Source organism: Podarcis vaucheri (genome assembly GCF_965113315.1).
Source record: "Podarcis vaucheri genome assembly, chromosome: 6".
Classification (NCBI taxonomy): Eukaryota; Metazoa; Chordata; class Lepidosauria; order Squamata; family Lacertidae; genus Podarcis; species Podarcis vaucheri.
In genome coordinates, this window is record NC_138764.1 from 64,761,069 (window position 1) to 64,786,854 (window position 25,786).

Sequence of the window (25,786 nt, forward strand, 5' to 3'; positions counted from 1 at the left end):
AATGTCCAAGAGAAAACTCAAAAGCTTCAGGAATGACAAAGAATGAAAGATTAAATATAATATGTACATCAGGTGAATTCTAAAAAATGTTTAAGCCTGAACTGCAACAATGATAAAAATGTATTGAAGCGGAGAATCTTCGGGAGGCAGATTAGCCAAATCACAACTTGAACACTTGGCTATTTCTAACTGCCCTGCAACCTCCTTGTAACTCATGACCTCTCAGCACGGTCTACTTAAGACCCACATGCATCTTTGCAAACCTAAATCTGTAACATAAAGCCCTGGAGCCAACCTCTGAGCCATTGCCTGCGATTCTAATGAAACATGCCCACAGAAGCAGCAAAGCCATGCTGGAAGGGCAGTGACAGAAAGGAGGTCTGGTCCTTTCACCTGCCAGAGGAAAGGGTCAATTCTTATCTATGTCGAGCCTGCATCCTGGCCTAGACTAGGCACAGCTGCCATCACACAAGAAAGCCAGTTTGCAGAGGCAGGAGAGAGGGGAGGGGGGGGAGTGCTGTGTTTTTAAAGGGAAGAAAGAAAAGTAGAGTAATAATAATGAAGCAGCTCAGACCTCAACAGCTGGAAAAAAGAGATAGCCAAAAAGAGAGTCAGGAGCGCCCACAGTACAGTCACAAAAGGAAGATTTTGCATTCATTTTCAGGAAGTGCTGCAAGGCATTCTTATTCAGGTTGGCTTGTAACACCTGCCCCTAAGCAGATAGGGAATTCCTGAAAACATTTAATTTGGACCGGGCCTGGAGGGCCTCCTCCTCCTGCTCTCCGTAGCTTGCTCTGCTGCCCCTCCTGTCCTGCCACACATCCCCACCCCCAGCTATTCTGTCATTTTAGCAAAAGGGGAAAGAAAGTGTAATTGCAGTTAGTGGGCAAATGTGGGGTGTGCTTCTCATATATTCCCTGATCAACTCAGGGAGTGAGAAGGAGGTGACAAGAGCTAACAGAAAGGCAAGGGGCCTTAGGAGGGGCCACAGCTTGGTGTTACATCACAGGATTTGCCTGCAGATGGTCCCAAGTCCAGTCCCTGGCATCTGCAGTTAGAAAAGAATCAGGTAGCAGGTGATGGGGCAAGACCCCTGAAGAGCTGCTGCCAGTAAGAATAAACAATACTGGGCTAGATAGACTGCCCGGCCTGCTTCAGACTCTGGGAAAAGGGCCACAGCTCAGTGGTAGAGCTGTTTGCCTTGCGTACAGAAGCTCCCATGTTCAATTCCAGGTAGGGCTGGGAATGGTCCTTGTCCAAAATGCTGGAGAGCTGCTGCTGGTCAGTGTAAAAGATCAAGAGCTAGGCGGACCAATGGTCTGCCTATGTCCCTACGTGCTTGCAAATATGTATATGTGTTCAATGAAAAGGAGCATCTATCACTGTTGGTGCTTGTGCAATTTAAAGTGTTTGTCCCACAGAAGAAGCCTCCCTGCCTGGCTGGCAGATAAAATTCCCACTGTTTCTATTCTCAAGGCTGCCACCTGAATGGGTGTGGGCACTTTGAAACCTATGAAAAGAAGGATCTGTATATTTTATGAAGATTTATTTCCGTGTGTCTCCTGTAGGTGGACTCCCCCCACCCACCCCATTCAACGTCCCTGCCTGGTATCTGGGCTCAAGTCTGGGCATGTCAGGCAAGGAGTAACCACAGGTAAGTTTGCCTGACCTCTCGAGTCTGAGCTACATGAAGTTCCAGAACTTCTTTAAGTATTTGGCATGCACCAGGAATGGTTGTTTCATATATCTGAGAGCCAGTATCAAATGCATACAGTGAGATGTAAAAAAAATAAAATGTTAGCTTTTGTCTACAGAAGGGCACTTGTGTCAAAAGCTGAGGGAAACCAACGGCGCAGGAGACTGGAGTTTGCGAAAACCCCTCACCTTCAATCGTGCAGATCAGAGCTTAGTTAAAGGCAGAGGCGCATACAGACATTCTGAGATAGATGTACAAACTACTGCACAGAATCTTGAACAGAAGCAACTTTTTGTTTGTTTGTTTGTTTGTTTGTTTGTTTCCAGGAGGCGTTGTCAGCTATGCAGAATGCTGCCTGCTAGTCTATGTGAGATTTAGGCACCTTCCTGCCTCCTTGCCAGACTGTGCTGAGTGCTGATTCACAAGCCACAGCTACTCTTCCCACTCACCCTGATCCATGCTTTGAGTTCCTTTATTTTTGATATTGCCTTCTATGCGGGGACAGGGAGGGGATTAATATATATTTAAACGGATAAACATACCAGGATTTTTTTAGAAAAAGGGGTAAACAAACAAACTCAACACACAGCCTAAGAGCTCATCCACACAACAAAGAGAAATCAACAGTCTCTTCTTGAAGGAGATATGTGTATCTCAACCCCAAATCCCATTGAAGTCTATAGGATTTGGACAGCATTCTAGGATTTAAATGACCGTTAAATGAATTTGTGGGAGTAGACACGTCCTCCATTTCCACATCTGTCCTGCCTTTTAGCTGACATGTACAAAATGTTTAAATAAAAGCTGTCACTAGTTTTCTAACATGCTATCCAATGCTTCAAAAATCTCTCCTTTAGAACTGGAATTGAAATGCAGTGCTCAAAAGGTTTTATCGCTCAAACAAATTAAAACGTTCACGGGAAAATTATTATTACAGAGACTGGGATTTGTTCATGTGATATGGCCTGGATGAAAACCTAACAAATTCCCCCCATTCTAGTGCTGTACTATTTTTCTGAACTTCATAAAATTATGGAATTCCAAATAAGCACATTTAAAAATACAAAAGATAACCCGAGTTCTTTCGCTTTTATTTCTTAGACTGCTTTCAGCAAATCCAAAAACATGGTACTTGCCCCAAGCGCATGTGGTTTGAGAATAAAAGCAATTTGCTAGCTAACTGCCAAGTCAGCAGAAGAAGCAACAAAATTGTTGCAGTGCATCAAGCTGAAACTGCAGCAAAGTTGTCCTAGGGGGAAGCTGCCTGGAAGAAGGGGCCGCCGGTTTACAACATTACTGCAGGAAACAAAGCCTTGCTCTTTTTGCCATATATTCCCAATGTAACAATTGGACTCGTTACTAAAACCATTTCAACTGCACACTGGTAGCAGCACTTCGTCTATTTCAGAGACTGTCACATGCAAGAATAAAATAATTTGGCCATTTGCACCAAGATGGACAGAATGTGGAAAGCCTGTGCTATGTCCCTTTCTGCTTTATAGCTTGCCTTTTAGTTGCTAACAGCTTGCCTAGCACTGTCAAACAGGATCTCACGACCAGCATTTGCATGTTTCAAAGTGCAGTTATCAATTGATATTTATTTCATTGCTTTATATATTTTTAATTTTGTTTTGTTTATACCACCCTTCATCTGAAGATTTCCGGGCAGCTCGCAAGATAAAAACACAGGATAAAAGCAAGAAAATAAATAGTTTTAAAAAACCAAAATACCCTCCCTGCAAACACATTTAAAAGGCCGTAGAATATTAATCAGCCAAAGGCCTGGTTGAAGAGGAATGTTGTTGAGGTTTTCGTTTTACAATCAAGCAGTGCATAAATTTGATGAAATAAATTAAATAAATGAACTCCAGGTGTGAAGGAACTTTGCCTGTGACCCCCTGGTGTCCCTCCATGCTGGCGTGAGTCCCCAACCACCACATAGCAGGAGCTTTTCCTTCCCTTGCTATTTATTTTGGCTCCAACACTATGGAGGAAAGGTAGGCTCACCATTGCTAGAGGACGGTAGCTGCACTCTTATGGAAAGCGCCAAATGGCTACCATTTTTAATTGCTCAAATACAGTGGTGCCTCGCAAGACGAAATTAATTCATTCCGCAAGTCTCTTCGTCTTGCGGTTTTTTCGTCTTGCGATGCACGGTTTCCCATAGGAATGCATTGAAAATCAATTAATGCGTTCCTAGGGAAACCGCCTTCAGACCAGGTCCGGGGACAGTCTGTCCCCGGACCTCTTCTGAAGGCTGGGGGGGGGGGACAAGGGCTTTTCTTTCCACCCCCAGCATTAAAAAAAACCCTGGGACAGCGGAGGACTTCTCCGCTGTCCGGGCGATCTTAAAATGCTGGCGGGCGGCATTTTAAAATCGCCCCGGACAGCGGAGGACTTCTCCGCTGTCCGGGGCGATTTAAAAGCCCCTGGGAAGGCAGGCGGGGGGACAAAGACTTTTGCCCCCCGCCAGCCTTCAGAAGAGGTCCTGGACCTCTTCTGAAGGCGGGCGGGGGGCCAAAGTCTTTGCTCCCCCCCGCCTGCCTTCAAAAGGTGTCCCCGCTGCGGCGGGAGGTGTCCCCTGCCCCCCCGCGCGGCTTCGGAGCACCGGGAGAAGCCATCTCCCCGCAGCCCCTTGCTGCAAAAGACGTCGGGGGAAGCGGGGAAGCGAAGCGCTTCGCTTCCCCGCTTCCCCCGACATCTTTTGCAGCAAGGGGCTGCAGGGAGATCGCTATCTCCCCCCAGCCCCTTGCTTCAGAAGAGGTCCGGGGGAAGCGGGAAGCGAAGCGCTTCGCTTCCCCGCTTCCCCCGGACGTCTTTTGCAGCAAGGGGCTGCAGGGAGATCGCTATCTCCCCCCAGCCCCTTGCTTCAGAAGAGGTCCGGGGGAAGCGGGAAGCGAAGCGCTTTGCTTCCCCGCTTCCCCCCGACGTCTTTTGCAGCAAGGGGCTGCAGGGAGATCGCTATCTCCCCCCAGCTCCTTGCTTCAGAAGAGGTCCGGGGGAAGCGGGAAGCGAAGCGCTTCGCTTCCCCGCTTCCGCCGCACGTCTTTTGCAGCAAGGGGCTGCAGGGAGATTGCTATCTCCCCGCAGCCCCTTGCTTCAAAAGAGAAGACCCGCTGTCCCCGGGGCAAGCTTCGTTTTGCGAAGCAAGCCCATAGGGAAATTCGTCTTGCGAGGCAACTCGAAAACGAAAAAACCTTTCGTTTTGCGAGTTTTTCGTCTCGCGAGGCGTTCGTCTTGCGGGGTACCACTGTAGCACTGTTGTGATGTAGTGTCGCTGCAGGGCTTTTCTGGACAATTTCACTGGTGGCCAACCAGTGTCCCTCACTAGACGAGGGCTGGGAAAGGGGGTGCAGGGCAGCTGTCCAAAGATGACAGCCTTACTTCATCCTCCTCCAGTTTCTATCTGGTGGCGTGAAAAGAACTGAAGGTAGGCCTGTCAAAAAAACAACAACCTCTCTGTCTTCAAGAAGTGAAGAATCCTGCTGCGCAAACAATGAAGGGGTTTGGGGAGGCTTGTTTGGGGAAGACGGGAAGCTCGACTGCAAAAAAGAGGAGGTTTCCAAAGTTCTTTTGAAGGCGCTGCTGCAACAGAGCAGGGCATTTGCACACTAGCTCATTAGAGAGATTTCCATCCGGATGGAAGGTCAAGCAAGGAGCATTTCTGCTGTCTGCATCCGGCACTTTGTGTCCTGCCAAGAAGGCAGGCGTACAACACAGGCGGAGAGAAGGGTCAGCTCATTTCATTTCAATCTACGTGCGGAAAAGGGGGGGCATAGCCTGCGTGCCAATTTGCACAGGGAATGCCTGCATTTTTTAGCTCGGGCAGAGATTTTGTAGGCCCGTAAAAACCACCAGTTTTATTCATGTCAAGATTATTGTGCAAAGCTTCCCAAACAGATACAATAAAATTGTGCCCCTATGTTGCGAAGCGTAAGTTTTAAAAGCCAGAGAGCGCGGCATTTCTTCTTCGTTGACAGGAGCCATGAGGCAGCGCACATGGAATATAGTTCTACAAGGCTGTCTTTCTAGGAGAGAAAGGGGACTGAACAGGGCCTACTACACACCAACAAAAGTCGTCCTGTACTCAGGCGCTACAAGCAGCATGGCCCTTGCACCACGGCCCTGAGGGGAATTTCAGCCCTCCAGGTCTTAAAAGCAGCCTGAACTCCCAAGAAAGCTGTCTTAAGGACCTTAGGAGAGTTTGTTTGCCTCCTGCACATGGTCTTTGAACCCTAACAGGAGAGTTCTCCACAGGGATCGGGAACCAGAATTCGTTGCTTCTACCACCGTGGCTACATCTCACTATTACAGTGGTACCTTGGGTTACATACACTTCAGGTTACATATGTTTCAGGTTATAGACTCCACTAACCCAGAAATATTGCCTCGGGTTAAGAACTTTGCTTCAGGATGAGAACAGAAATCGTGCAGCGGCGGCGCAGTGGCAGCAGAAGGTCCCATTAGCTAAAGTTCAGGTTAAGAACAGTTTCAGGTTAAGAACAGACCTCCAGAACAAATTAAGTTCTTAACCCAAGGTACCACTGCACTTGTTTACAAGCTGGGAAGCTACAGCCACCTGGGACTAAGAAAACAGCCTCCAGGCAGGCTGAAACCCATGAGAACAAATCAGGGACCCAGATGTGCAGGAGAGTACACAAATATGAGTAAGGTCACTATGGGAGGGAGGGGTGGCCAGAAAGCATTATGTGCAGGACCCAATAGCCATTTTAATTAGTGGCTGGATTCAAACAGAGTTGTCTACAATCCCAGCCCAGCTCATTAATCACCAAACCATTATTTGAACAGCAAGGAGATGGCCACTCCTCTGCAGCCACCAGATGCCTTGCTAGCTTGCACTTATGATATAGACTGTAATTCATGAACAGGCCTTTTGCTTTCCTTAAATACGGTGCCAGATGCCTCTGCAAGGGAAAAAAAGAAAGAAAGAAACTTAAAAGGGGAAAAAACTCACGGCGCCTGTGGGTTCTAGGTTGGCAGTGTACTTTCTACTCATCTGATATAAATTTCTTGTTTCTGCTTTTAGTTAAGGCATGTTACATTAAAAAGAAAATAGATTTCTCTGCTGGTGGCAACGTGGCCGTTTAAAAATAAGAAAGCATTGCAAGGACTAATAAGAAATAGTTCAATAGCTCCTACTGGTTCTATGGGCTTCAGCCTGGGACATTGTTTCCCAACTCCCCCCTGCAGTGGTTGGCCGAGTTCTTCCGACAGGCAGCCATCCCTGGACTCCATTGCAGCCACAAGAGATTTGCTACGCAGACAGTGCATGCTCAAAAGTGCTAAGAGATCTTGTGGTGCCAAAAGTGATATAGTTAGATCTCTGAGCCGTTTAGACACACACACTCTCTCTCTCACACACTGTCATTCATCAATGCAGAGAAAGTTAAACCATGGATTAGGTCACTTTGCTCACTGCCAGGACTCCACAAGAGCATGAAATAGCCTCAAGACTTACAAAAACTTTCATAGTGTTCCATATATAAATAATGAAATCTGGGATATTTGTTCCCTTGATCGGGCTTTCAGTGCTTGAGTTCTCCCTTGCTCACCCCTCTCTCTCTCTCTCTCTCTCTCTCTCTCACACACACACACACAGAATGGTTGTCCGCAGAGGGCTCTGTGGTTTTTAAGTCTGTTCACTAACAAGCTAGTCCCAGTAATAATCAGTTTGCACTTGCCAACTTGCATTCCCAGTCGCTGTAACTGGACCACAAGCTCTTAAGATCAAAACGACAAAGCCACTTTCAATGCCTCCGTACATAAAAGAGTAATTTGTTTGGTGGAAGTGCAGCACACCATGGTCAGGGAGGGCAGGTCGGGTGGTCTAAACCGTCTGCCCAGAGGTTGGAGTGCTAGCTCCCGGGTGGAGGACAGCCAACCCATAGGCAAAGTTTATTGATTTTTCTGCTGAAAGCAGATGGTATCTTCATTATTCCCCCAGAGGAGATTTCATCTAACCACACCGCTCAGTACCAAAGAGAAGCAAAAAAGAGCCCCCAAGATGGGACTGCTTTTCAAAGGCAGCAAATGTGGGAAGGAGATCTGTGCCCCACTGTCCAGCTTGCTCAAAGCAGAACCACGTATGGAAGGGATACAACAGCTCTCAGTCCACAGTTCCGCATCACAAAGTGCACCAATTGTCCACCGTCTTGCAGAAGCAGTTGGAGACAGAAATATAGCAGTAAACCATCTTTGCCTTTTAAATGCCCAGTTTCCAGCTATGTCTGCTTGACGATGACATCAAGGAATGCATCAGTCTCCAGCACCTTCTATCTGTGAGTCTGCTTCATTTATGACCATTCCGTAAGATTTCTGTTGTGCTGGGGTTCAGGGAGAAAGTAATGCACATCCTCCATTTGGCAGCTAGAACTGGAAGAGAACTACAGGAGCCCAATCAGTCTAAAAAGCACTGAGTCAGCCCATCACCATACACAGCTTCATAGCACAAGCTGAAGACAAATACCTTAAAGAAATGCAACTTATTTGACTCATCTATCAACTTACTAAGCATGACAGTCATCTAAAGAGGGATACTTGGCACCTTCCTAATTCATGAAGTGACTCTTCCATGGAACATGAATTTCAACACAGTCAATGAGGTTTAGCAATATCTTTCCACAGCCCAAGGCTTCCGCTGGGGTGTCTTGGCAGGAATCGCTCAATGATTTAAAAAACAAGGAAGTAAAATACATCACATAGCCCTAACTATGTTCCTAACAGGTGCTAAAATAATCCAGGCTTCACATCACCCTGCTTTGGGGAGAAGCGGATGTTATATGCCAAGCGATGATTAAACTAGTGGAAACTGTGTGTGCAGCAAATGGGTGAAGTCACAGCAGTATCCCAAATGGAGGCTGTGAAATTGTGACTGATGCCATCCTGACAAACATGGCAGTAACTAACCCAGATTTCTATTTCTCTGCTTATTTATTTAAAGAGATTTCTATCCCAAAGTGGCCCTTCAGTCTTCAGTGGTGGGAAAAGTCTATGAAACGGCCTAACACAACGTTCTGTGAGATGGGGTGGGGGAATCTTTGACGATCAGAGGGAGGATCTATAAAACACACTTTGTAAGAGGGTTAAAGAACAATAGTGGTCAACGGGGCAGCAGCACTTACCTGATCTCCCATCACTAGCATTGTTGAAGAGTCTGGATTTGATATCCCGCTTTATCTCTCCCCTTCAGGAGTCTCAAAGCGGCTAACATTCTCCTTTCCCTTCCTCCCCCACAACAAACATTCTGTGAGGTGAGTGAGGCTGAGAGACTTCAGAGAAGTGTGACTAACCCAAGGTCACCCAGCAGCTGCATGTGGAGGAGCGGGGAAGCGAACCCGGTCCACCAGATTACAAGACTACTGCTCTTAACCACTACACAACACTGGCTCTCAATTTTCAACACAGTCAATGAGGTTTAGCAATACCTCATTGACTGTGTTGCAGCTTACCAGAAGGAAGAGGGATGAGGTTTGTGAGGTGCAAATGCACCAGCAGTAGCACTGGATTGGCTCAGCCAGTACATTTGCACCAGGCTGACTTCACTGAAACCTCATCCCTCCTCCACCTGGTATCTGGCAGTGACACCAGTGATGGAGTCAGGTAAGCACTGCCACACAGCACTAGCAACCACTACCATTCAAGATATGTGCAAAGCTTGCAAACCGGTGTGGTCCCGAAAGGTAAAGAATTGTGATTGTTAGGGCAGCACTCCATAGGTAGCATCCCACACCCCACAAGACACCAGGGTCTCTAAACTATTTCTGCAGCACACCATGAGAGCACAAGAAGCTGGTAAAATGCGGTCTTGACTATGCTACCACTCAGTGGATTTGTAACTGGCTGACTGACCGAACCCAAAGGGTGCTCATCAATGGTTCCTCTTCATCCTGGAGAAGAGTGACTAGTGGGGTGCCACAGGGTTCTGTCTTGGGCCCGGTCTTATTCAACATCTTTATCAACGACTTGGATGATGGACTCAAGGGCATCCTGATCAAATTTGCAGATGACGCCAAACTGGGAGGGGTGGCTAACACCCCAGAGGACAGGATCACACTTCAAAACGACCTTGACAGATTAGAGAACTGGGCAAAAATAAACAAGATGAATTTTAACAGGGAGAAATGTAAAGTATTGCACTTGGGCAAAAAAAATGAGAGGCACAAATACAAGATGGGTGACACCTGGCTTGAGAGCAGTACATGTGAAAAGGATCTAGGAGTCTTGGTTGACCACAAACTTGACATGAGCCAACAGTGTGACGCGGCAGCTAAAAAAGCCAATGCAATTCTGGGCTGCATCAATAGGAGTATAGCATCTAGATCAAGGGAAGTAATAGTGCCACTGTATTCTGCTCTGGTCAGACCACACCTGGAGTACTGTGTCCAGTTCTGGGCACCACAATTCAAGAAGGACACTGACAAACTGGAACGTGTCCAGAGGAGGGCAACCAAAATGGTCAAAGGCCTGGAAACGATGCCTTATGAGGAACGGCTAAGGGAGCTGGGCATGTTTAGCCTGGAGAAGAGGAGGTTAAGGGGTGATATGATAGCCATGTTCAAATATATAAAAGGATGTCACATAGAGGAGGGAGAAAGGTTGTTTTCTGCTGCTCCAGAGAAGCGGACACGGAGCAATGGATCCAAACTACAAGAAAGAAGATTCCACCTAAACATTAGGAAGAACTTCCTGACGGTAAGAGCTGTTCGACAGTGGAATTTGCTGCCAAGGAGTGTGGTGGAGTCTCCTACTTTGGAGGTCTTTAAGCAGAGGCTTGACAACCATATGTCAGGAGTGCTCTGATGGTGTTTCCTGCTTGGCAGGGGGTTGGACTCGATGGCCCTTGTGGTCTCTTCCAACTCTATGATTCTATGATTTAGAATGCACCAACGGAGGCAAAGAAAAAGGAAAAACAAGGCAGGAAATCTTTAACAGCACAAGCCTCTATGTGTCTACTCGGATGTTAATTGAGTTTAGTGGGGCTTACTACAAAGTAAGTGAGTATAGGATGTCAGCCTAAACTTTTTTGGACAAGCATTGCCCATTGACTCACTTTTGCAGGAATTCCTCAAGGCCACACAGTTTGAGAACGAAGTCATCCACATCGATATCACACAAGTCATCATGAGTGTAGCATAAAGTCTGATAGATGAGCAAGTCCACGGTGGAGGAGCCTGCCAGGATGGGGGCGGGGGGGAGGGAGAGAGAGAGAGAGAGAGAACAATCACAGCATGATGAGTCTCAAGACAACATTCCCTGGAATTTGCCATCCTGGGCCTTTCCCTCCCAAGTCCAGTAGACTCCCTCTGGCATCACAGATTCCACAATTCTCCCAGAACCTGATTATATTTCTGTTCCCTTCACAGCAATACAGAAAACCACCCAGACCCTCCCAACCTAGGTCTAGAAGAGACTCCTGTGGTATTAACTTCTAGCGCAGCTCATTACATTGCCGTGAAAAGGAGCATATAATATACCTAATACTGAAACAGTTCTCAAAAATTCCTGCCCCCAGTAACCACTTGAAAATTGCTGGGGTTCTCCTTGGATTACTTAAAAATAAAAGATGACAAGCCCTTGTTAGCCTCTTTGATAATATATCCCTGGTCTACTTGGCCCCCGTCTCTGTCATCCAAAAATAAATAAATCAAGAGTAAGACCAAATACATATATTCTGGCCTGTTCCAGCATCTTTCTGTGGACTATATGAATGGAGCTTATGGGCCACCAGTGATCCACAGACCACAGTTTGGGAACATTTGCTCTGTTGATACAAGCGGAAAGTGCACCCCAGTTCAAACCAGCAAAACTTACAGTCACAAGTAAAAGTGAGAGGCTCCTGCAGGCTGTCATAAACCACAGTCACTTTCAAGCTGACTCCATGGCCAAGGTGTTCACGACTGAGGTTGACAGCACTCCAGACAAAACCAGTAAGGGAATAGTCCTTGGTGCTGTAGCCAGATCTAAGTCTGTGGGCAAAAGGAGATGGGTACAATTAGTTTCCATTACCACCAAATGCCCATTCCTTGTGGCATCTGATAAGATCTCCTCTTTTCCCTTATTCTTTTTTAAATAAGGGGATGCTGTCAAAGGTCTTTGCACTTGATCTCCTCATCTTTGACCCCTGTTAAAATTTATACCAATGTATTATGCTACTGAGATTCTCAATTTATCATTTACTCAGATAACTGATTTGATCTCCTGAAATATTTGGCTAAGCTAACACCAAATCTAAGATTCCTGCCTTAAAGGATCTTGAATTTCATAACTACCTTGTGGGGTCAATGAATTGGAGTGTGTATGAAGGAGCATATGGAGTAGAGATTAATTTGTGTGCTTCAACAATGAATGAAACTCAGGTTTGTTTGCCCTCCAGCATGATAACGTATCCCAAGCAGTAGCTGTACAGGGCTTAACCAGGAAGCTGCCTCCCTGACACTGGCATTGCTACACCTGTGCCCTGGATGGGCAGGGTGGTAGTGAGGTTGGTGCTGCACAGATGTACAGTGGTGCCCCGCAAGACGAATGCCTCGCAAGACGGAAAACTCGCTAGACGAAAGAGTTTTCCGTTTTGGAGGTGCTTCGCAAAACGAATTTCCTATGGGCTTGCTTCGCAAGATGACAATGTCTTGCGAGTTCCTGCTGGTTTTTTTCCCTTCCCCCCCCTCTTTTTCTAAGCCGCTAAGCCGCTTATCAGCTGATCCGATCAGCAGATAAGCCGCTAATAGTGCTAATCCGCTAATCCTTCAATGGGCTTGCTTCGCAAGACAAAAAAACCGCTAGACGAAGAGAATCACAGAACGGATTCTTTTCGTCTTGCGAGGCACCACTGTACTTGCAGGGGCACGCACACAGCCCTTACCTATCTGCCACCCTGCCCCATCCAGGTAAGTTGTAGCAATGCCCATGTTGGAAGGGCAGCTTCCCAGTGCTGCCCCACCACACTGACCGCTAATGATGTCAAGTAGTGCAGAAGCCCAGATAGTTGATGTGTTGATTGTCACTAACCTAGACTTCATCTAACTCTAGACATGCTGAAGTAGACTGCAAAAGGATGAATGGGAAAGAAAAATATCATGTATGTACATCTGAAGAACACGGAATATTTTTGAGATGTGCTACTTGGAGAAAGAAAATGGAGAGAGAGAAAGGATCACGCTGGCCAAATGTCAAAAAAATTGACTTCTGTTTTCTCTAATAACAGGGTAACTCTTAGCCAGACCAACAGACTGAAACTCTGTGCTGGTTTGAGCTATGTGTGCAATCCATGTTGTTGGCCTTGTGACATTCCCCACTACCTTTACTTCCAAAGCATGGGAGGAATGCCTCCTCTGCCTTCTGTTGCTGCTGCATTATCGCAAGCCATGCCAGGAATTATAATCCCAAATAGGTACGTCCTCATCCAATCAACTGCAGGCTTAGACTCTTTCCACTGGAGCCATTGCTTAAACAAAGTGCAACAAAAACTCTAGGGACAAAGAGGATTTTTTCCCCAGTCGCTGAGGATTAATCAACAGCAGTAATTAATTGCTTGAGGCAGTTAGGCCATTGCTTATCTTAATTCCTTCTATTTCCAATGTTCAGAGGTGAGGTAGCCAAGGAGATGCTATCCATGCAAAAGAGGGAGGTACTGGCAGGCTCCAAGAGAAATGTCAAGGTTTGGGAAATTGGGGGTAGGGGAGCCCCACAGGGGAAGATCCTCAAAAAACAACCCAATGAGTTCAGAGTATTTTCAGTGGCCAAGGAATGCTGACTATTTGGTGGGGATAATGGAAAACTAGGTGGAAGAGGGAATGGAATGCAGTAGAGTATGGCTGGCCGGCTATAACAGAAGCACTCAACAACGGAACATTTTATCATAGGTCCCACTTACAGATACTGACCACAACCACAGGTCTGTAAATTTTGGTCCTTATGGAGCCCCCTTGGAGGGGATGGGAAGCAAAGGCAACCCAATGAAAACTGAGCATGCTCAGCGGGCACAGAACGTTGAACAACTGTGGGGCAGTGCTAGAATGGACCGGGTGGAATTCTGAATAGCAGCACTCTGCTATTTTGATGCAGGGCTCCCTTGTAGATACTTAGGTTCCAAGGAGGACTGCAGCCAAAGGATCCCCTTAGTAGGGTGCTTTGATGAGTCCTAGACTGGTACAGGTGGTGACCATTTTGTGCCCATTCAATACACATGCGCCATGTAAGAAGGCAGAATGGAGCGGGGTGGGATTATGCCAATGCACACAAAGACCCACAAAGCAACCCCCACACAAAGGGGGAGTTGCCTGTACTTACACATCCAGCATATGGCAGAAAGCAGCAACCTCTTCATCCTTCTCCTCAGAAACCTCAAACAGCTCATAGCCATTGGCCACAGGATAATGTTGAGAAGTGGTCTGATACCAAACAAGAAATGGAAATAGAGACAATACTCAGTGAAATATAGTTTCTACTATCCACCCCCAACTTGTACACTGGCCAATCTCAGATTTCTTTTATTTCCATTACTAAGTATACAGGATTATATCCTAATTAGCACAAGTGAAGTTTCCTCTTGGAACAGGGTCTTCATTCTTCCTCCATGCTGCAGACTTTATTCCTCATCTCACCAAGCCACTCCTGACTGATGGGTCAGCGACCCTCAGGAATGATGAGGGATGTCGCCTGGGGGTGGGTGGGGGGGGCTACAGCTGGAGAAAAGTCTCTGCTCATCTTGTGGAAGAGGAAGTGCTGTTGGTTCATATAATCTGTGCTTAGGATCAATTCATGGAGAAGGTACACCAATCTACACTGTCAACTGGGCAAATCTGTCAGTTTTTGATTCTGTTTCTCATTTTTTCCAATCTTAAATTCAGTTCTCCACATTTATGCAGCACTTTGCAATTTTTTGCAAAAACAAAACATAACCTGAAAATTCATCAGCATTTTAATACGAATTTCTTCCAACCAACACATTTTTGTACACTATTCTGACAAATACATTTTTTGTAAACCATTTTCCCCAACACACATGTAACTTTCATGAATATATGCATTTATATGCATATTTTGGCCTAATATTATGTATTTTTGTATGCATTGTTTTGCTATAGAGCAGCACTGCAAAATTCTGAAAACTGAGTTTTGAAGGATGGCTGTGTTTCAGTTTGCATATTGTTTTGAATGAATATTTTAAGTCTGCCTTTAAATGTGAACTGAATCAAATTTCTTTCTCATCTTCTCTACCCACAAAATTAGGATACAAAAAAATGGTTGAGTAGAAAAGACAGATGTTTGCACATGATGAAGAAGCATGAGAGAGTGTTTCTTCTCCACATGACTTCCTTTCAATTCAACCCACCTTAACCCTAAGAGCCTTGGCAGCTTTGTAGTGCTCTGATAAATGTGGGTTAAGTTGTGCATTGAGCTTATGCTGCAGATCTATCCAGTTCACTGTATTGAGGAGGTTCTTGCTTTGGCTTACAGCTATTAATTCAATGATTGATATCAGTTATTGATATGAGGACAACAGCTGCACTCCTTTGAGCCAATGCAGAACTCATAACTACTGCAAATAGCTTTGGATTTATTGCCTGCCTTAAAAAAAAAAAGAAATGAAGAAAAAGAAAGCAGAACATATCTTGAATGCCGGATGAACTGATATGATCTAAGTTCAGTGCTTGAACATACCATAAAGCAGATTTGTAACCTAGCAGCTCTGAGGATAGCTGTAGGTACACATCCAGCAGCCTACACTGGTCCACAGCCTGATCTGAACCATATTTATAGTTATTTGATTTATTTCAAATATTTCTAAATAACTTTTCTAAAAAAAAATCCAGAGAGATGTACAAACACAACGTAAACGTTAAACAGTTATCATATGGCAAAAAGGAACTAAATAGCATTCCACAGCCTAAAAGAAAACTGGCCAGAATTTAATCAATGACCCCATAGAAAGGAAAGTCTTTGTAGAACAGTGCGTTCATCAGTGGTTTTTCCAAGAAAAATAGGAATGTATTTGTTTGTAAAGACTCAGTTTTTATACCAAGGATCCTCCTCCCAAACTGAACTTTGCTAAAGTTTCTGCTCTGGAAAGAAACTAGTGGAAGACTGCATGCACATAGATTCATACCCAATCTCTCTCAAAGATCTGTAGCTCTGCTGGGATGGTGCTGATATTATTATGCACCAGCCATGGCAGAAGCAGGTGCCATTTAAAATTTATTTTAAAAAAATCATCATTGTCATCACACAGGCAAGATAGTTGTTGCTAAGTTTTTATTTTCAGAAGAGGGAGAATTCTCAAAAACATTTCTTTTTGTTTCCAGTGCCTCCTTCCCAAATGTTACAGTAGGATAAGGAGCAAGGACAGAAACACTCTGAATGCCAGGCCAGAGTGCACGCATGGTCTCAGAGCCTCAATTCACTCCTTCAAAGCAAACAAAGCTCCCACTGTCAGAGCAATTAACCCACCAAATAGTTAGAGGAACGGGGAGAGAGGGGGGAAAAAGAGAGAGAAAAGGACAGAACACAACAGACACTAAAGACAATTTTAATGCTCCTTTATAATTAGTTTCTTGCACAGCAAAAGCAGAGAACGACTTACATAACCTCTGCCAGCAGCTTCTGACAACATTTTTCACTGAGCGTACGGGGAGAGTTGGTCCCATGAAGTTTAGTGACGGTGGAGAGCTTGCTTGTATTTATATCCTTCAGATGCCAGAGGTATTTGTCATCTACTCTTATGTCTAAAAATACGCCTTAGACCCATTCACAATCCCAGAAGCAGCGAGGAAAGGATATCCCCATGGATATCCCCTGTTTCCAAGAATCTTTTACAGCAAAGGATTTCTTCTATAAAATTATTGCTATGCAATTCTTAGGATCCTTAAAAAAAAGGATTAGGAAGGTAAGTGAAGATGCAAATACTCCATCCAATCCTTGTTTACTAACAGGAAACAATTGGCCTGAGGACCATGTGACATTTCAGAAGCTGTAGCTTCTGGGAAACAGGAGCTCTAACAGCCAGGATGGACTCACAATTTTTGGAAAAAGTTTTTACTGGACGCTGCCTTTCCCTTTGACTGCTGTTGTGTGGATCATATAAATAGCACAACAGATGTAGACAACCCTTTCAAGGCAGCTGATGTGTGCCAGCAAGCTTCAGTAGAGGCAACATACAAGTGGGACAATGAATTCCCATGGTGACATTTAAGTCAGGATGAGGAACAGGAAACAAGTTCAGAATCTGTTATTCCAGAAGCATCCTAGGCAGCTGTTTCTGTGCACTTCCACAAGAGCTTTGCCTTTCAGTTCAGCTTTTTCGTGTAAAATGGACAAACGGAGAGTGGGTCCCCCACAGAGAAGAGACCCAACGTTGTGGGACTGGATGATGTGCAACCCATGGTCTTCCTAGAGGAGGAGAAAGGGGAGCAGACCTCCATGCTGCCAGGGATCCTGAAAAGTCAGTGTATATTAGAGGGTGTATGCATAAAAGCACACATATTACTTAAAATAGCATAAAATGAATTATATTAGGGAAAATTGCTTGCAAAAGTTTGCATGGTAGGTCAAGAGCCCACTAACACAACAGCATTTTTTCACAAGGACTTAAAAAAATGCAAACTGATGCAAACTGAACTTAAGATTGGAAAAATGAGAAATGGAGAAAAAACCAAAACTCACAAACTGACTAGGTTTCCTTCTGTCTCCCAGACATAGGCGCCGACTCCATGGGGCTTGAGGGGGCCCGAGCCCCCTCAAAAATTCGTTTGGGGGGGCTCTGCCCCCCCAATAATCTCGGGCGCCCCTCCAGCAGAGCGCTGCCGCCGCGCTGGCACTGCCTGTCGACGCTTGGCACGTCCGCGGCTTTTATAGGGCGCCCGGCGCGCACCAGCTCGATAATGGGCACCGGCACGGCGGGGGGCGGGGGGCGCCAGGCCGGGGGAGGGGGCGGCCGGCCTGTCTCCTTGGCAACCCCATTGAGCAGCACCGGCTCCCCCGGGAGGGCCATCCCCCCGCGCCGCCGATCGCCAACACCGCCAACGCTGTGGCTGGCCGATCCCGAGCCAGAGCCCGAGCCCAAGCCAGGAAGGAAGGAAGGAAGGAGAGAGAAATGGGGAGGGAGACGAGGGAGGAAAATTGCGCGCAGGGTGAAGAAAGGAGAAGGGCGAACGAGACGAGCTTCCAACCCAAAAAAGGGCTGGAAGACTGGGAGGATGAAGGATCGGGAAAGAAAGCGACGCCTTCCCCGCCCGCGACGTCGCCCACTTGTCATTGGCAGCGCAGCGGGCGCCCAGAGGGGCTGGGCACCGGCGCAGGGCCGCTCGGCAGCCGCGGAGGACAGCTGCGCGGCTAGCAAGGTGTGCCGCGTAGAGCGCGGCCCTTGTGTGGCCCGGTGGCCACGCAAGCTCGGGCGGGGACCCCCATGCGAATCTAAGACGGGAGAAGAGGGCAGAGCAAAGGGGGTCCCTTCCCCAACCTCCGGCTCTGAGACTTCCCTGCGCCCCAGAGAAGCGAAAGGATTTTCTCTCTCTTTTTTTAATAAATATTTTATTAAGTTTTCAAATACAAAGTTAGAAACATACACTGAAGAAAAAAGTAAAAGAAAAAGTAAAAGAAAAAAAGAAAAAGAAGAAAAGAAAACCAACCATTCAACACATTTTTTATATAACTAACTGGACTTCCTCGCATCTCCCTTACCCTGCATTCTTTATAATAAAGATATCAGCAAATTATTACCTTGTTTCGTACCTTATTTTGTACTTTTCAAATACTATACCTCTAAATTTAACATACTTTTCATCAGTTACTTATATCTTAAATTAAACATAGTATTACCTTAGATTTTGACCTTTTCTTACTTAAAATATAATTTCCTGTTTCCCAAATCTAATTGCTGAAGCTATAGTTTCCGAATCGTGTAAATTTTTAACATTCATACAACTTATATTGTTTTTGTAAATAGTCCTTAAATTTTTTCCAGTCCTCTTCCGTTGTTTCTTCTCCTAAATCTCGGATTCTGCCAGTCATTTCAGCCAGTTCCATGTAGTCCATCAATTGCGTCTGCCACTCTTCCAGTGTGGGCAAATCTTGTGTCTTCCAATATTTTGCGATAAGTATTCTTGCTGCTGTAGTTGCATACATAAAGAAAGTTCTATCCTTCTTTAACCCTTTCTGGCCAACAATGCCCAAGAGGAAGGCCTCTGGTTTCTTGGGAAAGGTATACTTAAATACCTTTTTTAACTCATTATAGATCATTTCCCAGAAGGCCTTCACTTTTGGACAAGTCCACCAGAGGTGAAAGAATGTCCCTTCAGCCTCCTTACATTTCCAACATTTATTATCAGACAGGTGATATATTTTTGCAAGCTTGACTAGGGTCATATTTCATAATATTTTCCTTCAAGGCATTACATGCCGTGAATTTCATTCCGGTGGTCCATAACCTTTCCCAGTCCTCAAACATGATGTTATACCCAATATCCTGAGCCCATTTTATCATGGCTGATTTGACTGTCTCATCCTGAGTGATTTTCTCTTCAACCTGCCCTCCATCCTCTTGCGGAAAACTCTTTGCCTGCCCTGCCCGTATCTCGTTTTTGCTTTTTAATTCCACACACGCACCCTTCGGACTTCGTGGCAATCGGGCGCGCGGGTGCGTTTCCTAAGAGAGTGAGGACCCCCGCCTCCTCCCCACCTGCTCCCTCGCCAGCCAGCCAGCCGCGCCCTAGCCGGAGAGCCCCGGCCGTCCCCGTCGCGCAATCGGCTGGATCTCCCTTCAGCAGGCCGGGCTCACAACTCGGCCCAGGGACCCCCCAGCAGCGGATCTCCAGCCCAGCTGAAGAATCCGGCAACAAGCCCCCTCCTCCCCAATCGCTCCGCTGAAATACGCTCCAAAACCCCCCAGATAGGCCGCCGGCCGCCAAGTCTCGTGGCGCCCTGAGCGAGGGTCTCTCCCCAACACCGCCACCTCGAACTGCGTTCTCCCGGCTACCCGAGCGAAGCAGCGGCAGGACCCTGGTATGGGCCCCCCCAATATTTTTTATAAGTCGGCGCCCCTGCTCCCAGAGCACCCCTACTTCCTATAAACAGAAGAAATGGCTTAGAAAAGCAGGATCTTCAGTACCAACTGCTGCTGAAGTGTCCAACTAGCTATGCTTAAAGCTACTCAGAAAGACTCAGAAGCATATAGAAGCAACTGCTTGAATCGGGGCCTGGCAGAGAGCCAGGAAGAGGTTGGAGCCTCCAGCTCCTATGTAAGCTGCCAGTCTGAGCTGCCTCACTGATGAAGCAATAGCTGTCCTCCAAGGTCCTGTCTTCATAAACTGGGGAAATGGAGAGGTGATCTGTTGTTTCCATATGTTAAGAGGATACTAAGGGTAGAGAACCAGGAGCATGAGGACTGGTGGGACTGAATTACTGTGAAACTGCATACCTATGAGCCACACAGGATACAGCTGCACAGGGACTTGAAATCTAAGCAACCAAACTATGTTAAATCTATTCAGTATGTTTGGGAGGGCTTGAGGTTGTTGCTCTTTTAAAAAAGGAAGCAGTCGGGGGCGATCAGAATCGGAAGCGTAGCACACACAGAGCAAGAATTAACCCCTTGCCCTCCACAAAAAAGAGCTATTGATGGACAGAAACATTTTAAGCATCCCACAGCAATATTAAAGACCCTTGCACGTGATATTTTAATAAGGATCCATACATTTCTAATGCTGTCAAATTCAAATGCCTAGAAATCAAAAGCCGATTTTCACTGTACCATGGATAGATTCACAAACCATCACTCAAAACATGCAAACTTTGTCTCTGTCCCTTTTTGATTCCTTTTTATAACACTTGGTTGTACTTAGTTGGGCTTAAACAACATTTCAGTTGACCCTCCACCCAAATGTCCACACTGAAGGACACATACATCCTTGGGTGGTGGCCTTTGCACCTATAGTTGTACGTACAAAAGCTTCCACGATATCCTTCAACAATTGTATCATAATATGTGTGGGGGAAAGGAGAGGGGAAAGCAGAGTAGGTAGCCTTATGGCAGGCATTCCCTAACCATTTTCTGATGGCTTAACTTAGCACAGAAAACAGTTATATCCATAGTTATATCCATTGAGATGCCACATTTTCTGAGATGTAGCTACAAATAATCTTTGGAGGAATAAAAACTTCTACTAAGGACTAAGAGTTTGGGTTTTGGTGAATGCTAAGAAAGGTACCAAATAATTTGACTCCTGTAATGATATACACTGCATCTGAAAACAACGGCAGTGAACATTTTGTGCATCCCTCTGCCACACCACAGCAGAAGGACTTAGGCTCCTTAGGCATACATCATTCCACTTACATAAAAATGGCCTTACCGGATCTGCTGATATCCTCCGGTTCTTGTTGGGTCCAGAATTCTTCCGTCCACCAGACCTGGAGACGTAGGTCCTGGGAGGTACCTGAGGAGGCATAGTCTTGCTGCGAGCAACCGGCTTCCCACTGCTTTCTTTCTCAAAAATGCTTCTGCCTTCCTTCCAGCTCCACGGGGCATCCCTCAGAAGGTCGGTGTCATAAGTGGACTTGAGGTTGAGCCGGGTGATGGCGTCGTTGATGCCATCGTAGTCCACTGTGCTGTACGGGTCCTCTTCCGAGATTCTACGGCCTAGCAATTTTCCATCAGCCCTCTCGTGGGTTGAGGAGAACATGTTGATATCATTGGGTTGGGAGCCTTTCAAGGAAGCTTGGGTCACTTCAGAGGCATTCCAGATGGCAATGCGAGGGGGCAACGGGGGAGGAGAAAGCTTCTTAGGGGAGCTGCCGCTACTGCTGTTCTGGTGGGGTGTACTATTGGGGGGGTCAGTGAGGAAGTCACCCCCCGTGCTGTCGAAGATGTACAAGTAGTCGCTGGAGAGAGGTCCCTTCAACCAAGGCTGGCTCTCTGGCTCAGGCAGCAGACTGGATGAGGTAGAGTTGTTGGTCCCAAAAGCTCTCGAAACCTCCTGGCCAGAGAGGGCATTGTAGTTCAGGGTAGAGTCTGAGCCAGAGAGGCCTCTCATGACCTTGATATTGTGGCAGTCATTCCTTACAACAGGCTTGTTGTAATCCAGAATTGGATCATCCCAGGAAATGAGAGGTTGGTCAGTATTCTGCTTCGCCTGGCTCTCCTCCTTATCCTGCCTCAGGCGGGACAAAGCATCATACTCCATTTGCAGGGCTTCCGCAAGAGCCAGCTCCTTGTGGCTGATCCCCACGGACTCCAAAGACTTCCAGTGCTCTCCATTGCCTCTAGTTCCAGACATCTCTTGTAAGGGGGGCAGGGGGGAAGCCACTGAATCCAGTGACTATTGGGTGCTCAGTTCAGGGCTTAGGAAGAAAGTCATGCTGTGCCACCAGTTACCTACAAGTGAAGAAACCAAAAGGAAGTGTAAACAGGCCAGTTCTCATGAACAATTATCAGCTTTAGTGAGAGTTTTGGTTGACATGCACTTTTGGGAGGACGGTAGTCCTCAAGTGAAGCTGGGTCTCTTAGTGCTTATCTGCCCCTCAGGAGGACATGTCTTCTGCCAGTTTCTGATGAAACGTATATGAGGTGCACTCAACAAGAGTAACTAAATTAACTATTTTCTAGAGAAACTCACCATGAACGCCCCCTCGTTCTCTCATAATGACAATGGCACCCACCTGAGAGGTACGGGAACTGAGTTCCAGAAAGTTCCGGCTGAAAAAAAGCCCTGACTGAAGTTTACCTTGAAATTTACTTCAGGGCATTCACATGACTTTCTTGAAGCCAACTGTGGGATTAGTGATGAGACCAGAATAAGATAGAGTGGTACCTCAAGTTAAGTACTTAATTTATTCCGGAGGTCCATACTTAACCTGAAACTGTTCTTAACCTGAAGTACCACTTTTGCTAATGGGGCCTCCCGCTGCTACCGCACCGCCGGAACACGATTTCTGTTCTCATCCTGAAGCAAAGTTCTTAACCTGAAGCACTATTTCTGGGTTAGCGGAGTCTGTAACCTGAAGCGTATGTAACCCGAGGTACCACTGTAGTTGTTTTCTATCGAGGATAAGGAAGCCCAGAAGCCTTCTGGTCAATTTCCTCATATTGTCAAGAACACCCTCATTTTCTTTAGACCATATTCTACCGATGATGTGACTCATTTAGAGCCTGATACTATGCAAAAAGTATAGCGCCTCTTCCGTAATTGAACAATGCAGCGATGTTTGGAGGCAAGAGAAGAAGTTAAAGATTGACAGAAGAATGGGAAAGGGGAGAGCTTGATGGCAAAGGAGATGCATGCCATGCCACATCTGCAGGGCTTAAATCAGCTAAAACTCCAGTATTTGGATCTTAAAGGGATTCCTGAGTATGCAGTATGCCTGCTGTTACACTCCATTAGTTTTCCATTATATTCTTGACACGCTTGGATGCTGTAAGTAAAGACATACTTACTTGGGAGTAAACCCTACTGCAAGGTAGGCCATTTGTCCTACCTCACAGAGGACACAGGGCAGTCCTCTATTTGAAGACATCCTACACGTGAAGGGCCATCTGCATAGCGAGTGTGGCTTGTCCTAGAAACTCCCCTTCCCTTTCTCAATGTGGTTCCCTCCATAGTTCAGTGGGAACCTTAGTCTCACCTGCCTAGCAAGTCCAAGCTGCCCTGCTAAGTGTTGAAGTATTGTGCACCAGTAAATAGGATAACTGAAGCTGTTGTTCCTTGAATTAGCCATAGCTGTTGCAAGATGTTCTCAGACAGTGAAAGCCCATAGGACACTACAGTTCAGAAAGATCCAAATCTGGTTTAAGGAGGATAAAGAAGTGATAGCAGAAGACTATTATCCATCAACAGTTAACACCTAGAGAGCAGAGACTGAACAAATGCAGAGGTCACCTGGTCACAGTCTTCCTCGCCATGGCACGATATTTTAAAGTACAGTAATTATTTCTGAATTTTTATCCATACAAATAAATTACCCTAGGCAAATTTCATTCAAATCCGTGTCCACTTTTGTCCTCTTTTGGCAATCTATTTCACATAGCCTTACTGAACTCAATTTTAATTACTTCTAAGTAAATATGCAAGTGACTGGACTACACATAACCTTTATCAGAGGTCAAAGCAGCCTGCTACCTGAAAAGAGCAGATCACACAATGAGCTGTTGGGACATGCACAACATAGTCCTTTTGATTCTCTTCCTCTCATGACTCAAGTGTAGCAAGAAGAGGAGAAAAACCAAATAAACACACCACTTGTCTTATTGGCCCCAGCCCCAAACCATGCAAACCACAGCGACCACAGATTTCTCAGTGGCGGCCAGATCTCACTCAGCCAGCTGATCACCTACCCTGGAATTCCACTTCCTGAAGTAGAGGTCCTGAGATCTGCTCCGGCTAGGCCACATAAGGCTGCTCAGAGGAAGAATAATCTCTGTCTTGGGTGCAGGAAAAGATCACAAAGAGCAAAACAGCCTCAGGAGGTTCGTGCAGCACTGCAGAGGCTCTGCATTCCTATAAAAGGGGGCCTGCCCAACAGTTTTGCAATACAGTGGTGCCTCTAGTTACGAACTTAATTCGTTCCGGAGGTCCGTTCTTAACCTGAAACGGTTCTTAACTAGAGGCGTGCTTTCGCCAATGGGGCCTCTTGCTGTCGCTGCGCCACCGGCACATGATTTCGGTTCTCATCCTGGGACAAAGTTCTCAACTCGAGGTAACTCTTCCAGGGTAGCGGAGTTTGTAACCTGAAGCGCTTGTAACCTGAGGCGTTTGTAACTCGAGGTACCACTGTACAATGGAGCATGCTTGGCTCTGTGTTTATATAGACCACAACAGTGGGTCATTAGCAACTTTAATCTCATCTACCTGCACAACAGGTCTCAGGCTGACAAACAAATTCAAAGGTTAGATCCTACTATTTTAATCTTCGCAACAATCCTGTGAAGTAGGTCAGTCTGAGATAGGTGTAGCCAATGTGTTGGCCTCCAGATGCTCTTGAACTCCCATCAGCCCTAGTCGACATGGCCAGTGGTCAGGGAGCTGTAGTCCAGCAACATTCAGAAGGTTCCAGGAGATAGTGACTTCCCAAGAATACTCAGTGAGCTTCATGTCTGCATGTGGATTTGTACCTGGACTTCCCAGATCCCAATCCACCACTCTAACCACTTCACCACACTATTCTATTCCTTGACTGGATTATGCTGTGGATCTGCTAGGAGCTAAAAAACAACAACTTTGCAATTGCTTTTTGCTGTTTAATTTAGCTCCGTCACTAAAAAGAAGGGTATGGTTGTGAATTGATGCTAGCAAACAAAGCAGGTCAACATAACTTTTCCAAAGGCACTCCACTCCATAACCTGCTTCTGAACGTCTATAATCAGAACTATGTATCAGAGAGATCACTTCCATTAAAAAATAAAATAAAGATCTTTATGTCAAATGCTTCCTTGCAGAAATCAAACAAAGTGACCAGGAAGCGTCTCTTAACTTCAGTTACCTAGGACCAGTCCTACCATCAGACAGAGTGAGCAGCTGCCTCAACAGCAGAAGCTGGAGAGCAGGAAGTGGTGGCGAGGAACAGAGCTGCGCTGTCCTCTCATCCCTAGAGCTGAAGTAAGATGCAACTGCCATGCCAGCTCAGCTGGCTTCTGAATGTGAAATGGGACAGTGAGAGGCACAACGCAACGTTCACAACAGGCAGAAAGCTGTCTTGGGCTAATCCTGCACACTGCAAACAGGACTGTCATCAGGGCAAAGTGGAGGGGATTGTAAGTCTCTGGAGAAAAGGCATGTTAAAACTGCAATAAATAATACATAAATGAATGTGTCTGAAAGTGAGAAAAAGTATTATTCCATGAGGATCTGCTGGCGTTCTTCCTACTTTACACCAAGGCAAATATGTTGAAGCACAACTTCACTGGAAACCCAGCAGGGGATTTGAAGAGGTGCCCTATTTTTACTGGCATCAGTGAGACAGCAACCTCCTTCGTCTCCTCACTGCATCCCATCAATCTGTGGCACTCCAGGCCCTTAATTAATAATACTCTAGCTGATCAAAGCAGCTTGCTGCAATTTGCATGGAAGCACTCAACATGATGTT

General features: G+C 46.1%; 1 protein-coding gene across 2 annotated transcripts in view; it reads right to left on the reverse strand.

The window, feature by feature from the left end:
* Positions 1 to 25,786, reverse strand: part of PIK3C2B (phosphatidylinositol-4-phosphate 3-kinase catalytic subunit type 2 beta) — a 96,699-nt gene that overhangs the window by 46,725 nt on the left and 24,188 nt on the right. For both annotated transcript variants that reach the window (XM_082228107.1, XM_082228108.1), the window contains exons 2-5: positions 21,061 to 22,082; positions 14,003 to 14,103; positions 11,528 to 11,682; positions 10,767 to 10,887 (exon numbers count right to left, since the gene is read on the reverse strand). In XM_082228107.1, coding sequence (XP_082084233.1) covers positions 10,767 to 10,887; positions 11,528 to 11,682; positions 14,003 to 14,103; positions 21,061 to 21,984 — 1,301 coding nt within the window. In that variant the 5' untranslated portion in view covers positions 21,985 to 22,082. The remainder of the gene's footprint in view (positions 1 to 10,766; positions 10,888 to 11,527; positions 11,683 to 14,002; positions 14,104 to 21,060; positions 22,083 to 25,786) is intronic.